The 15771-nt window shown below is 40.1% G+C and overlaps 2 protein-coding genes across 9 annotated transcripts in view; both read left to right on the top strand.

The window, feature by feature from the left end:
• Positions 1 to 2645, top strand: part of PPP3CB (protein phosphatase 3 catalytic subunit beta) — a 59102-nt gene extending 56457 nt beyond the window's left edge. For all 5 annotated transcript variants that reach the window (XM_030798236.1, XM_030798238.1, XM_030798237.1 and 2 more), the window contains one exon: positions 1030 to 2645. In XM_030798236.1, the coding sequence (XP_030654096.1) occupies positions 1030 to 1208 (179 nt within the window). In that variant the 3' untranslated portion in view covers positions 1209 to 2645. The remainder of the gene's footprint in view (positions 1 to 1029) is intronic.
• Positions 2646 to 3673: 1028 nt separating this feature from the next.
• Positions 3674 to 15564, top strand: MSS51 (MSS51 mitochondrial translational activator). 4 transcript variants are annotated; one of them, XM_003271253.2, is made up of 8 exons: positions 3674 to 4812; positions 5726 to 5878; positions 11121 to 11358; positions 11657 to 11812; positions 12700 to 12824; positions 13054 to 13620; positions 13951 to 14044; positions 14371 to 15564. In XM_003271253.2, the coding sequence occupies exons 3-8, from the start codon at positions 11138 to 11140 to the stop codon at positions 14588 to 14590; spliced, it is 1383 nt and encodes a 460-aa protein (XP_003271301.1). In that variant the 5' UTR covers positions 3674 to 4812; positions 5726 to 5878; positions 11121 to 11137; the 3' UTR covers positions 14591 to 15564. The 4 variants fall into 4 exon arrangements, 3 of the variants coding, with proteins under 3 accessions (XP_003271301.1, XP_030654073.1, XP_030654072.1); XR_004026711.1 differs by having other exon boundaries at positions 3674 to 5878; positions 13951 to 14140; positions 14371 to 14455; XM_030798212.1 differs by lacking the exons at positions 3674 to 4812; positions 5726 to 5878 and having other exon boundaries at positions 10916 to 11358.
• Positions 15565 to 15771: the final 207 nt, after the last annotated feature.

Raw genomic sequence — 15771 nt, 5'->3', positions numbered from 1 at the left:
GTTTTTACTCATATCCAGTAGTGTGCCTGACTGAGAATACAGGAACTGTCACTATAATGATTTTCTTTTTTCTTTTTTGGCTGCAGTTTGGGTTATAGTTTATGGATAAGATTATGTTCATATATATATGTGTTGGCTTGGTATTTCACATTCCTCAGTGTTTGTAGCCCCAGCCATTTGTTTGATTCATGTGCCAGACTAAGTCCTAAGGATTGCAGATGTTAAGCAACCAGATTATAACTAGTGGTTTGAAAATATTTCCTGTGAACATTTTAATAATGGAGGATGCATCATTCTAGATGAAGTGAATGAGAAACCATACAATTGGTGGAGAATTGCCATTTATTTTGATTTGAGTTGCCAAAGATTGTGCAGTATGGCCAATAAATTAAGGGAAACTTCTTCTAAAATATGAGATTATAAATACTTTTTTGCTATCAGCCATACACAGATCTAACTCTTGGAGGCACTTCCCACCTTTTTAATGTTATATTGGTGGTGATGGGCTGACCTTGACCTCCAAGATAGTTCTGATCTACTGTATTTTAACCTTTCTTTACCTCTTTCTCCTCCCAAGCTCTTGGTACAGATTTGTATATTGAGGATTAACCTTGTTTAGCCTCCTCACTTGCCCCTACTCTCGTTGCTGCCTTACTGTGATAGTCACTGGTGATCTTAGGGACTGATGTAGGAGATAATTGGTATAGTAGAAGTCAGACTGAGACCCTGAGACCATTGCCTGGAGGTTGATTTTGGGGGCAGGAGAGGGTTAACATTTTTTTGTATTTTTATTTTTTGGAAGGCTTTGCTAACACTTGTCACCTATAAAGCTATGATGTTTATATTTAGGTTTAAACATTTCACATTTTAAGGGAAGACTGAAATGAGGATAGGATTCAGTTAAAGTAAGATTTATGTGTTGCTACTTACAGCTACTAATTTCTTTCTTCTTAAAAATCATTAATTATGTTTTTGAAATCTCAGAAATGTTTTTCAATTACTGACTTATCAAATTTGCATTTTATTAAGCAATACGAGGATTCTCTCCACCACATAGAATCTGCAGTTTTGAAGAGGCAAAGGGTTTGGATAGGATCAATGAGAGAATGCCACCTCGGAAAGATGCTGTACAGCAAGATGGTTTCAATTCTCTGAACACCGCACATGCCACTGAGAACCACGGGACGGGCAACCATACTGCCCAGTGACCCACGACTTCCCAGGGACTCTCACATCTCGGGCCCCAAATGGACAGATCACCCGAGGAGCTGGAGGGGTCGGCCAAGCTGACTGTAAATTTCACAGTCTCTCTGAAGAAACCATCGTGCTTCTGAGACCCTAGCCCCCTTCCTGGATGGAGGCTTGAGGGCCCTGGGACATGTGCTATCTGATAAGATTGGGTCATCGCTGCCGAGGTGGAGAGCAGTGAGCAAGGGGCTTGGGGCAATTTCCAGTGGAGGGCATCCACACCTCCATTTTATGCTTGTGGTTCACACATTTAAGTTTACAAATCAGATTTCTTTTCCCCTTCAGTAGAATTAGATTTTGTTTTTCAATCATGATTTCAAATGCAATCCTAAGAGCTAATGTGGACTTTTCTTTTTCCATGAAATGTCTTTAAAGGATGAATTAGCATGGTCTTAAAATACATTTCTGAGGTTGCTAGCTGTATTTTGAATTGTGAGCAAAATGCCGAGAAACCCAGTTGGCATTTATACAAAATGTTGACCTCAGGTCTATAGTTCTTAAATGTGGCTAATTCTGTAACATAGTCTTGGTATTTTTTAATTATGAATGCATATCCTATTTCTAGGCAGGCTCTCTTACTTGAACACAAATCCAAAAACTAATTTAGAGTCTTTTTTGCCCAGATCTTTTAAGATTTACACCCCAGAGATTTAAGAAGAAAACCTCTAAATTTCAAAATTATGAAGAATTACAGAATTACTCATTTAAGGTACTTTAAAAGAAGTTTGTACATTGTCAAAGTAAATTTTAATTCAAATCATGTCTGTAAAACTTGATGTATTTTGTGTATGCATGTTTTCATTTTGCAAATATTTAATATATAGACCTATGATGTACAGGTACGACATGTATAGGTTACCTAGATGTTATGAGAAATTTTAGTTTATTGTGAGTACTCAAGTTGCTTAAAGAGCCACCAGGGTGATTTGCTGCTGGCTTTCTATCATTTTTATGTTTTAATGCAAAGGAAATTTTAAAATGTTCTGGAAGTGTTTTTGATTAAGCAATGCAGCCTAGAAGCAATGGTTCTGTTCAATCATTCAGATGTTAGTGGAAGCATAAAAGTCAAGACTGCATGTTGAAACCTTTCTTTTGATAGTTACTGAACTGCTTGGTTAAACTAAATGGAACCATGTGCTAATTTTTCACAATTATTGACCTGTATTGATTGCCACTGTAGTTTGGTATTTCCCTTTACTTTGGTGGCCTGCTTCCCTCATGCCCTGGAATACAACTCAGAGCTCCAGGCAGCGGAACCATCTATTGTTTTGTTTGCCAGAAAGTGCACCCTGTATGGTCTCCTGTCTAAGTTGGAAATATTATGCATGTGCAGGACTATTCGAGTATTTTATAAACAGTAGCACACAATAAATTCCATGCATGGGCCGCTGCTCCTATCTCTGTGTTGGGTTTTATTTGGAAGATGCAATCTGATTTGGCCTTTTGATGCAAATCAGAAAATCCTGTTACTAGAGCTGGGATATCCTCCGGAGATTATCTCGTGGATAGTTCATGGTAATTTGATTAATTAAATTCTTTATACATTTTGCCTTAAAAAAAACTTTTGTTATATACTTGTTTTACATGAGCATTAGTAACTGAGCACTAGAGGACTTTGAATGCCTACTATAGGCCTCCTAAATCTAATATTTAAGATCACTGTTTATTATCTTTTAATTGAAAGAAAATATGTTATTGTCTAGAATTTTGTTATAGTGGTATTGGGAATTTACTGGGTGTTCTAACAATAAGAAAAAATATTAGTGATAATTGCATTTTCCTATCTTATTCCTTCTTTGTCATAATCAAAATAAGTATAGGATTTTGCACATTGAGGGATATTAAGATATTGCTCAAAATTATACAATCATACAGTAACTTGAATTATAGTTCTCAACAATAATTACAGTGAGATATATTATGAAACATTAAGTCAAAATATAGGCAGGGCACAGTGGTTCATGCCTGTAATCCAAACACTTTGGGAGGCTGAGACAGAGGATTGCTTGAGCCTAGGAGCTCATGGTTGCAGGCTGTGTTGAGCTATAATTGTACCACTGTACTCCACCCTGGGTGACAGAGTGAGACGCCATCCCTTAAAAACAAACAAAATATATATATATGTAAATATATTAGGCAAGCGCGTGTACACACACGCACGCACACACACACACACACACACGCTTGCCTAATTCCAGGTAACAAACAGAACTTCTCAAATTGTTTGTTTCTTCTTTTTCTTTCTTTTTTTTTTTTGAGATGGAGTCTCGCTCTGTCACCCAGGCTGGAATGCAGTGGCATGATCTTGGCTCACTGCAACCTCCGCCTCCTGGGTTCAAGCAATTCTCCTGCCTCGGCCTCCCAAGTACCTGGGACTACAGGCGCCCACCACCACACCTGGCTAATTTTTGTATTTTTAGTAGAGACGGGGTTTCACCACGTTGGCCAGGCTGGTCTCAAACTCCTGACCTCGTGATCCGCCCACCTCAGCCTCCCAAAGTGCTGGGATTACAGTTGTCAGCCACCGCGCCCGGCCACAAATTGTTAATTATTATAACTCTGTAAGTTAATCAAAATATTAACTTACAAAGCAGTCCATGAGTTTGCTCTAAAGTTATTAATGCATTGCATACCTTAAAGATTGTTGTCGATGTTGTTTTATGAAAGCTATTCAGTAAAGAGTTTATCTGGCTAAAATAGACCCAATAGAAAAATTAAAAAGTAAATAAGAGTTTAACTAGTATATCAGGTGCCAGGAACTTCCCTAGCCCTTAGGTGCGTAACTAGCATTATATAGTGTTTGTGGGAATCATGGGTGAGCATTAAGTACGATCAGCAAAAAAACTATGGATTGATGGTAAAATTTAAGAGGAAAATAAGAGAAAGGAACCAAACTCAGGAAAAGCAATATACCTGAAGAGTGATAAAGTATCACATAGTGCCTCACAGACCACTTCCTACATGTTGAATAGGAACCTCTTTCTAGTCTTTCTTCATAATTCATTTCACAGCATACCATTTATTAAGATTTTTTAAATGCAACTCATGATGAATATAAATTGTGAAAAGTTCAGACTTTGTAACTTTAAATGTCTACCAGAGCAAGTCATAGTGATGGTAAAATAATAAGTATTCAACATCAAAGTTTTTCTGTATTACCATTCTCCTTTATATTCATTGACAACTTCTGAATTAGAAAAGTCAATCTGATGTCTTGTATCTTCTGCAGTTCAGCCATTATTAACAGAACTCAAAACATTTGAGATTCTCAGCTAAATTTTGAAGCCTGTTAAATTTGAAGTTGACCTGAAACTTTTGCTCAGTGAATTACCCCTATTTTATTTAGGGTTTTTGCCTATTGCAACTGATTTTCCTTTATCCACAGCCATTCTACATAATGTTATGCAGTGTTTGGTTGAATCCTTAACACTTTTCTTCCACCTTCCCTGCCTGTAGTTCGTACTTTTTACAGTTTGGGGTTCCTGTGTGGATTTGATTTGCCACATTCCGGGACCTCATTGCAAGTGATTCTGTTCCCCAGTTTGATGATGTTCAAAGAAGCAGGTAAGTGAGAGCTGGGGCCAGATACAAGCAGCAAGTCAGAACTTTTTTATTTGAAATTTTTAAAAAATTTTTTTGAGGGTAAGAAAGATCTTGCAGTCTTTTAGGACCACTGCCCTAACAACTTCAGATAGGATAGCTGTAAGTAGAAAGAAGCTAGGAATGTGGAATTGAATTTCCTGGATCAGCTGCAATTACAAGGAGGATAGGAGAATTGTTGAGCTGATTCTTTTCTATTTTCTTTTCCTAGAAATAGTATGTATTTTTAGTCATTAACTAATATTTTGGTTTTGTTTAATATCCCAGAAGCATTTAATCCTCTCTTAAACAGATAAAGTGCTCCTGATGACACTCTCACTCAGAGAGTTATCTTACCCTTCTTTCAGGGAAAGTGAATTTTACAAGTTAATTCTGCATGTTTCCCCTACAACTGATTTCATTCTGTACCGTTAAATGGCCATTTATTTTCTCCCTTCTACTTAATCCAAGATTGGACATTGTTGAGTTTTGTTTGAACAGTGTTTGTTATGCTAAAAAAGGACACCGGGCCTGGGGGAACTCATCCTGTGTCTAGATCAACAAACAGAACTCCAGAGGGTCCTCTGGTTCCTCCCACTTGGTTGGAAAAGTGCTTACCCTTTCCAATCAAATATTGACTTCTGCACTAATCCAAAGGGGTTTTTTTCTGAAGCTGTAAACAGAACAGAAATACTGCCTTGCGTGAGAGAAGTCTAGGAAGCAGTAGGTTTCCTTTTTTGTCAGCCTGCCTGGCCTTTACTTGGCTAACACTTGGGAGTGTTGACAGTCCTGAGCCCTCTTGGCAGAGAACAAAGGTTAGAAAGAAGCCCTCAGGCAGGGGAACAGATCCCTCTTTGCCTCATTAGGGAGAATTCAGCCTTGTCTGTCTGATTGGCAGGGCACACTTAATCACTGAGACTCAGCATTTCAGCAGTTTGCAAAGGAAAGTGATATGAACGACAGCTGCAAGTAAGCCACAACCTAGACCTGAAGAGATCAAGCACTCATTTCACTTGGAGGAAAGAGGGAAGGAAGCCGAGGACTTAGCAGGGTAAGTTTTTTTTTTCGGTCAACCTGTCTGCTTGCTTAGTTTATAATTGAGTAAAGTATTTATCACCCCAGGCAGTGTTAATCACCGATTAAACAGCTGAATGTGGCCATAATTACAGTGTCCTTAATGCATTTCTCCTTCTCTTTTCCTACCCCCTTATCAGGATCTCCAATGACCAATTTCACTCCCCCTTCTCCCTACCTCCCCAAAGACGTTTTGCATTTTTTGGTGACTTACAGAAAATTAGATGAGCACTCCTTATCTGGAGATAGTGAAAATATGACTGTAGTTTAGGTGAAGCTTGGGACTCTTGGTGGTAAAGAAGAAGATGGGAAACCTAGGTCTAGGAATATTTTGTCTTGTAATTTGGACATGAAGGATAAAAGTTTTTCTAGGCAATCAAGATCATGTCTCCTCTCCAGTTCTTGGTGTTGGTGTTCTCTTTCTTATACCGGGACTAAATTAGAGCTTAAGTCACTGGGGATGGCTAGAAAAAAATGAAAGGGATTCCCTTTCTAAGTGGAGAACATTCTAGACTCTGGAAAGTTCAAAGAGCTTACTGCAATTCTTTCCAGCTTCTCCCTGTTTTTTCGTTTGTTTCTCTCAGTTTATAACACGTGAACAGGGAGTAGCCTGGGGCTTTTTGCAGGAGAATTAGAACCAGGGAAGCTGTGTCTGGGCCTGGGGTATACAAACTCAAACATGAACCTGGTGATGTATATAGATGCAGATCAAAGACAAAGACCTGGCTTCTCACCCACCTTCTTACTTTTCTGCCAGAAAGGTAACTCATTTGTATCATGAACATTGTGCTCTAGACACAGAGGAGACTGTGACATTAGGGATTTTTACCACCACTCCTCTTCCCCAAACTGTGTGATCCTTTTGCTTTCTAACCAGTTCAGCCAACTCCCAGATTGCCGAAAGCTAATCTTCCTTTAGAGGAAGACCTCTCCTTGGAAATGCAGATAAGTAAAGCAGTGCCTTTCTGACCTTCAGTGACTTGCTTCCATTGCAGCAAAAAGACTTATGTTTTAACTTCAGGGAGATATCTATTATAAATTCTGGGATTTAAGACCCTAGAGTTGCCTCAAATCACACTTTCCTTCCATACCTATTAAAAAAAAAAAAGTCCATTCTTTCAAGGTTTAAGAAAGTGTTGTCTTGGCTGGGCGCCGTGGCTCATGCCTGTAATCCCAGCACTTTGGGAGGTCGAGGCAGGTGGATCACGAGGTCAGGAGTTCGAGACCAGCCTGACCAACATGGTGAAACCCCGTCTCTACTAAAAATACAAAAATTAGCCGAGCATGGTGGCGCGAGCCTGTATCCCAGCTACTCCGGAGGCTGAGGCAGGAGAATCACTTGAACCCAGGAGGTGGAGGTTGCAGTGAGCCAAGATCGCACCACTGCACTCCAGCCTGGGTGACAGAGTGAGACTCCGTCTCAAAGAAAGGAAGAAAAAGAAAGTGTTATCTTGCCTGAGGCAGGTGGATAGAGTAGATAAATGCTTTTCGTAGAATGGCAGTGATTCTGAAAATGCAATGAGAATGTGAGGTGATTAAAAGTGGAGGACAGAATGAGATGAGTTGTTGGAAATGGGGTCCTAAAGTGTGAAGGGCAATTCCATCTACTCTTTTGGTAAAAGGACATGACCCTTAAACCCTAAGATAATCTAATATCATTAGGTCCAATTTCTTCTTCACTGAAGATAATATATAGGATATGGTATACAGTTGAGCTTGACTATTTCTGTTCTGTGGACTCTGAAACCATCCATTCACCCATGGGATAAGGGGAGACATTAAGAGGGTGGATTGAAACATAAGGATGAAGAGAAAGAAAGTACAAAGGAAAATACAAATTTGTTCCTCCATTAACCTGAGGACAGGTTTTTAAGAGTCATGTTGTAAGATATGGATATGAGCTGGATAATTCTGGGAACTTTTTGTTTATTTTTGCCACCTGCATACACCTCAGATGCATGATGATTCTGAGGTTTTTCCTAACAGATCTGATCTAGAAGGATCAAATGTCAGATCATTTTTGTAACAAAACACGATCCCTGGTCTGAACTTTAACAGTTTTCTCATTCACACTGCCAGCGTTTTTAATCCTCTATCATTTCTCTGTACCTGAAGACAATCTGGGGATTAATAACTTTTTAGCCTCTCAGTCTCTATGAATACCTTCCTTCCTTTCTTTTTTAATTGAAGCGAAAATCATATAAAATTAATAATTTTAAAGTGAGCAATTAAATGGCATTTAGTGTATTCACAGTATTGTTCAACCACCAATTTTGTCTGTTCCAAAACATTTTTATCACCCCAAAAGAAGACCCCATAACCATTAAGCAGTTACTCCCCATTTTCCCTTCCACCCAGCCCTTAGCAACTACCAATCTGCTTTCTGTCTCTGGGTTTACCTATTCTGGATATTTCATAGAAATGGCATCATACAACATGTATATAACATTTTGTGTTTGGCTTTCTTCACTTAGCATAATGTTTTTTGAAGTTCATCTACATTGTAGCATGTATCAGTATTTCATTTCTTTTTATAGCTGAATAATATACATCTTCATATGTATATTTATATCCCAATTTGTTTATCCATTTATCCATTGATGGATCTTTGGGTTGTTTCTACCTTTTAGCTGTTGTGAATAGTGCTGCTATGAACATTCACATATAAGTATTGGTTTGAGTATCTGTTTTTAAATATTTTGGGCACATACCTAAGAATGAAATTTCTGGTTATATAGTAATATTATGTTAACTTTTTGGGGAACTGCCATACTGTTTTCTATAGTGGTGGCACCATTTTACATTCTCACTTGCAGTGTACGAGGGTTCAAATTACGCCATATCCTCATCAACACTTGTTATTTTCTGTGTTTTTTTTTTTATAATAGCCATACTAGTGGGTATGAAGTAATATCTCACTGTGGTTCTGATTTGCATTTTCCTAATGACTATTGAGCATATTTTCTTGTGTTTATTGTCCACTTGCATATATTCTTTGGAAAAATGTCTATTCACATGTTTTGCCCAATTTTTTAGTTGGGTTGTTTGGTGGGTTTTTTTGTTTGTTCTTTGTTATTGAGTTGTGGGAATTCTTTATATATTTTGAATACTAACCCCTTATCAGATATATGATGTGCAAATATTTTCTTCCATTCTTTGGGGTGTCATTTAACTCTGTTGTTAGTTTAGCATCCTTTGATGCACAAAAGTTTTTAATTTTGCTGTCCAATTTATCTATTTTGGTGGTGGTGGTGTTGCCTGTGCTTTTGGTGTCATATCCTAGAAATTTTTGCCAAACCTATGTCATGAACCTTTCCCCATAGACTTTTATAGTTTTACTTCTTAAGTTTAGGTCTTTAAACATTCAAACTCGAGTCATTCTATTTCATTAATTTGTAGAATGTTTCTGTCTATATTTCTGTGTTTATTCTCTCCTCTGTGCTTAGAATTTCTTTTTTCCCTATTTCCAAGTATTCAAAGTATTCCCATCTTTCAAGGTCTATTCCAACTGCTACCTGCTTCATGAAGAAAGCCACTGAAGAGATTCTCACCCACTGAAGAGATTTTCTTCTTCTGATCTCCCATTAGTGCTTTAGTTGCATTTTTCTGGTTGGATTTATATAGTACCTTATAGTCTACATCTAATCTCTCTACAAGACATTTAGATATATATTTCTCATATTTGCTTCAATATATAGTGTTTTGCAAATGATTTCATCTGTTTATCAGTAAATATATATTACATGAATGGACATTTTAATTTTTCTCGTATGGTCCTTTCTGTTTACTCAGCTCTTATGGAAGGCATGGGAGAAGATGAGACAGGGAAAGAGGACAGCACAGAGTCACAGCCAGATAGTGACTGAGTGTAGGCTTACTTCTACCTCAAAACTTATCACTTTAGGAAATTTTTCTGACTTGCTTGACTATATAACTCTTAGTGCACGTTTTATATTACATTTAATTTTTACTTCTTGGCTTATTGCTTATACATGTGATAATAAGTCTTTCAAAATAAATGTTTTCTCTCTCTAGATTAAACTGTCTAACTCTCCAATTGGATGGTCACTTTGGAGAACTAAAACTTCTATTGCTTTTTCCTCTTTTAAATTGAGTTTTAAAATACATTAAAGATATATTTATATTTTCTCCTTATTAAAAAAGTCAGACATTACAGGTAAGTATACAGCCCTGTTCGATCAGCCCAGTTCCTGTTTAACTGCCTTCTTACCCTATTCAGAGTTAATCACTGTTACCAGTTTTCTTTCTCTTTTTTTTTTTTTTTTTAGACGGAGTTTCGCTCTTGTTGCCCCAGGCTGGAGTGCAATGGCGTGATCTTGGCTCACCGCAACCTCCGCCTCATGGGTTCAAGCAGTTCTGCCTCAGCCTCCCAAGTAGCTGGGATTACAGGCACCCACCACCACGCCCAGCTAATTTTTTGTATTTTTAGTAGAGACGGGGTTTCACCATGTTGGCCAGGCTGGTCTTGAACTCCTGACCTCAGGTGATCCGCCCGCCTCAGCCTCCCAAAGTGCTGGGATTACAGGCGTGAGCCACCATGCCCGGCTGTTACCAGTTTTCTATGGGCCCTGCCAAATCTTTTTTTATGCATTTACTTACATATATATATGTGTGTGTGTGTGTGTATATATATATATATATATATATATATATATATATATATATATTGTATAGGACTTAATATGTATAAATTATATTCATATAAAGTTATTTCTTCTTGGCTGGGCATGGTGGCTCAAGCCTGTAATCCTAGCATTTTGGGAGGCCAAGGTGGGTGGATCACCTGAGGTCAGGAGTTTGAGACCAGCCTGACCAACATGGTGAAACCCCATCTCTACTAAAAAATACAAAAATTAGCTGGGCATGGTGGCGCCTGCCCATAGTCCCAGCTACTCGGGAGGCTGAGGCAGGAGAAGTACTTGAACCTAGGAGGTGGAGTGAGCTGAGATTACGCTGCTGCACTCCAGCCTGGGAGACAGAGCGAGACTCTGTCTCAAAAAACAACAACAAATTATTTCTTCCCTATTTTCCACAGCTGCCTATGGTGATCAATAACCAGTAAATACTGAATAAATCTTACTGATAACCTGGGTCTGAGAGACTGGAATGAGAAATGAAAGATCAAGCATATGAAAATACTTCACATGTGTCCAGCTTGTAAAATTCCATTCCATGTCTGTTCTGCATATAATCTCCAGGTATCACTGGACAGGCCATGGCTCCACGGTCCCGGCGACGAAGGCACAAGAAACCTCCCTCATCAGTGGCTCCCATCATCATGGCCCCAACCACAATTGTGACCCCTGTGCCTCTGACCCCCTCAAAACCTGGCCCTAGCATTGACACACTTGGCTTCTTCTCCTTGGATGATAATGTTCCTGGCCTATCGCATCTGATCCTTCAAAAGCTGAACATGAAAAGCTATGAAGAATATAAGTGAGTGACCAGCTCTATGGAAAAGGGATATATTGTCTCTGGTAGAAGTAAATTTCAGAAGGTGGGGAGGGAGTACAGTTTGGGGAATATGGAGTATTTGCAATAAGAGATTTTCTCATCCTGACTTTTGCCAGTTACTGTATTACTATAAAAGAAGAAATATTCACTTAAGTGAAAAATGATGGCAGTGGGAGACGTAGGAGTAAGTGGAAATGTGTAGGAGACAAGATGGGGGCATGAGAGATTTTGGAGATATTCCTTTCCCCATTGTCATTCCTTCTCCATGCTGTCTCTGCAGGTTGGTGGTAGATGGGGGTACCCCTCTATCAGGCTTTGGATTTCGATGTCCTCAAGAAATGTTCCAGAGGATGGAAGACACATTTCGATTCTGTGCTCACTGTAGAGCACTCCCTAGTGGGCTTTCAGACTCCAAGGTTCTCCGGCACTGTAAGAGGTGACTCGTTGGGGGCTAATAGGGAGACATTCAGAAATGATCCTGTACTAGCCGGGCATGATGACTCATGCCTGTAATCCCAGCACTTTGGGAGGCTGAGGCAGGTGGATCACATGATGCCAACCTGGCCAACACGGCAAAACCTTGTCTCTACTAAAAATACAAAAATTAGCCTGGTGTGGTGGCACACAGCTGTAGTCTCAGCTACTCGAGAGGCTGAGGTGGGAGAATTGCTTGAACCCAGGAGGCAGAGGTTACAATGAGCCGAGATTGCACACTGCACTCCAGCCTGGATGACACAGCGAGACTCTGTCTCAAAAAGAAAAAGAAAAAAAAAAAAAAAGAAATGACCTTGTACTACAACCTCATTCCAAGAGGAAAGATCTGAAAGTTTTCAAAATAACCTAAGACTTAGGTCCTCATTTTTTGTCACCCAGGCTACAGAGATTAGAACAGTGTTCTAATCCTGCTTATTTCTGGTGTTATTGGGAAGTGAGACAAGAAACCACGATACAATTCTCCTCTCTCTCTCTCTTTCGAGTACTCAAGGAGTAAGACTACATTTGTTCTGGGGAGGTGGGGGTTGAACCATACCTGTTAGGAGAGGACAGCTGCAAACTCGTGGTGTTTTTTCTAAAAGTGATATAAAAAGTGAGTTGTTCCAGATAGAGAGTAAGGTATCACTCTGTCTGGCAGAATAATTATATTCCCAATCCCTCCTGCCTTGTCTGTCAAATGTAGTCCCCAAAATTGGTGCATCAGCTGTCATTCCTCTCCCTACCTTCCTTACCCATTCACCATCCTAGGTGCAGGAATATCAGTTCCTTTCTTCAGATAAACCCAATCACATTTATAGTATAAGAACTATTTCTCTCTCATTCTCTCAGGTGCAGAAATGTCTATTACTGTGGTCCAGAGTGCCAGAGGTCAGACTGGCCCGCACACAAGAGGGTTTGTCAAGAGCTTCGTCTTGTGGCTGTGGACCGTCTCATGGAATGGCTTCTGGTCACAGGTGGAGTGGTGGTGTTGAGGATCTCTGCCATAATGGTCATAGTTGATTGCATTTAAAGGAAGATACAAAATCATATTGTTATGAAAAAATGAGGAAGTGGGGCAAAGGATGGGGCAGCCCTGTGCACAGGTTGGCAGAGTGAACATGGAGGGAATATTGATCATTAGTGAGGGGGAAATTTTGAAGCCAGAAAAGCATTAGGTTACTTCTTATTTCTTCTTTCCTACAGGTGATTTTGTCCTACCCTCAGGACCTTGGCCATGGCCACCTGAAGCTGTACAGGACTGGGACTCCTGGTTTTCTATGAAGGGGTTACACCTAGATGCTACACTGGATGCTGTGCTAGTTAGTCATGCCATGACCACCTTATGGGCCAGTGTAGGACGGCCAAGGCCAGACCCGGATGTCCTGCAGGGATCTTTGAAGCGGCTGCTGACAGATGTCCTGTCACGGCCCTTGACTATAGGTCTAGGACTTCGGGCCTTGGGGATAGATGTTAGGAGGATTGGGGGAAGCACAGTGCATGTGATTGGTGCTTCCCATGTGGAGACATTTCTTACTCGCCCAGGGGACTATGATGAGCTTGGTTACATGTTTCCTGGGCACCTTGGACTCCGTGTGGTCATGGTGGGTGTAGACGTAGCTACTGGCTTTTCACAGAGCACCTCAACTTCACCCCTGGAACCTGGCACAATTCAGCTTAGTGCCCACAGGGGCCTCTACCATGACTTCTGGGAGGAGCAAGTAGAGACCGGGCAGACGCACCATCCAGATTTGGTGGCGGCATTCCATCCAGGTAAGAGTCATTGGTTCAGGGGAATAGAGGGTGGCTCCCCTGAGAATTTTCCATCCTGAATCTTCTATCTTCTGTCTTTGGAACCCCATTCATTTGGTCTCATTAAACACAATATGATGACAACTTTTCCTGATCATTTGCCATATGTACTACACTTGGGTTTAGAATTTTTCATTGAAGAGTAGATGATGATGATGATGATGATGATGATGATAGTAATGATTGGGGATAAGCAAGGTGAGGGATGGGGTGCTCACAGTCAAAGAAATATCTTGCTCTTAGGGTCTGCTTTAGTCTTTCCCTATTCCCATTTTCATTTTTGTTCCACAGGTTTCCATTCCTCTCCAGACTTGATGGAGGCTTGGCTGCCCACCCTGCTGCTACTTCGTGACTATAAGATTCCTACATTGATTACTGTTTACAGGTTTTGACCTCTTCCTATTGGTGATACTTCCCTGACTTTACATCTCTCTTTATATAGATGAGCTCATTTTGCCCCATCTTGCTCATCTACCTTCTGGTGAGGATATTCATCTTTTCTGCATATGGCTTTTTCATCCCCTCGGAACTGTCCTTTGCGAGTTAATTGAGTATTTAATGAGACATTTGGGAGGGAAGGATAGCCCTTGCCTAGTCCAGCCTTAGGCAATTTGGGGGATTGGTGATTACAGAAATGTCAGGCTCTTGGGCAATTTTTCCTTTATCTCTGTCACAATCAGTAGAGTAATTTTTCTTCTCTCTCTTCTACAGCCATCAGGAGTTGGTATCCTCTTTGCAGATTCTGGTGGAACTGGATACACACATCACTGCCTTTGGGGCTAATCCTTTCATGTCCCTCAAACCTGAACAGGTCTATTCCAACCCCAACAAGCAGCCAGTATACTGCAGTGCATACTATATCATGTTTCTTGGAAGCTCCTGTCAGCTGGATAATAGGCAATTAGAAGAGAAAGTGGATGGTGGGATTTAAATAGATCATGACTGGACATCTGGAAAATTGGGAGGTTGTGATGAAATTACCCTGCTAATGCCAGGTTCTTGCAAACTTTGAAAAACACTGTATTCTAAACCTCATTTACTGTTTGGGTAAAAATTCTAAGCTGAATGAGAGTTTCTGTATAACATAACTGGTTTCTTTCTTTTTTTGAGATGGAGTCTTGCTCTGTTGCCCAGGCTGGAGTGCAGTGGCGCGATCTCGGCTCACTGCAGCCTCTGCCTCCTGGGTTCAAGTGGTTCTCCTGCCTCAGCCTCCCTAGTAGCTGGGATTACAGGTGCACACCACCACACCCGGCTAATTTTTGTATTTTTAGTAGAGTCAGGGTTTCGCCATGCTGGCCAGGCTTGTATCAAACGCTTGACCTCAAGTGATCTGCCTGCCTCGACCTCCCAAAGTTCTGGGATTACAGGCATGAGCCACCATGCCCAGCCAATATAATTGTTTCTAAGAGTTTAGCCACAGTAGCCTCTAGAGATAGGAAATTAGATTTAGTGGGTGGGAAGAGGCCCTGATGTTGTTGGTCTTTCCAGAGCTTATAGTTCCTAACACTTTCCTTTGTAAGGAAGTTTACCTTTTGACTGGAACTAGATGGCACTGAGGAGAAGAATGAGAACCACCTTATTCTTCTGAAAAAGACTTTCTTCTCATCCAGTAATTTGGGCTAAAAAAATGGAAATGATGACTTGAAGTGGTGCAAGAATGGACAAGTCAGGGAAGTCATTGGGAACATGGATGAGGTTGTAAGCATTGGTACAGTGTCCTGTTTCCTGGCTTTTTTGAGACAAATGTCTAATTTTCCTGTTTTCTCTTGGGGACTTTTGACCCTAGAGTAGCCCTGGTGTTATATTTTAGATATCCCAAGCTATATCAGACTTTACCTGAATATACTGGAGTTACTTATTATCCCCCATTCTATACCCCAATAAACTCAGTTTGGGGCTTCTTAAGTCACTTGTTTTATTTCCTATTCACTGGCAAGTATTACTCATATGCACATAACACCTCAAGACTGGAAGTTTCTCTCTTGCCAACAGAGTAATTAGCATCAGTTCTCTGGGTCTGCCACTCTGTCAACCATTTGCCTCATGTCATCCTTTTCTTTTTTATTTCTTCTTCTTCTTTTTTTTTTTTTTTTTTTTTTTTTTTTGGAGACA

The sequence above is a fragment of the Nomascus leucogenys genome, chromosome 18 (assembly GCF_006542625.1).
Source record: "Nomascus leucogenys isolate Asia chromosome 18, Asia_NLE_v1, whole genome shotgun sequence".
In the NCBI taxonomy this organism is placed as follows: Eukaryota; Metazoa; Chordata; class Mammalia; order Primates; family Hylobatidae; genus Nomascus; species Nomascus leucogenys.
This window is presented reverse-complemented; position numbering and strand designations above follow the sequence as displayed.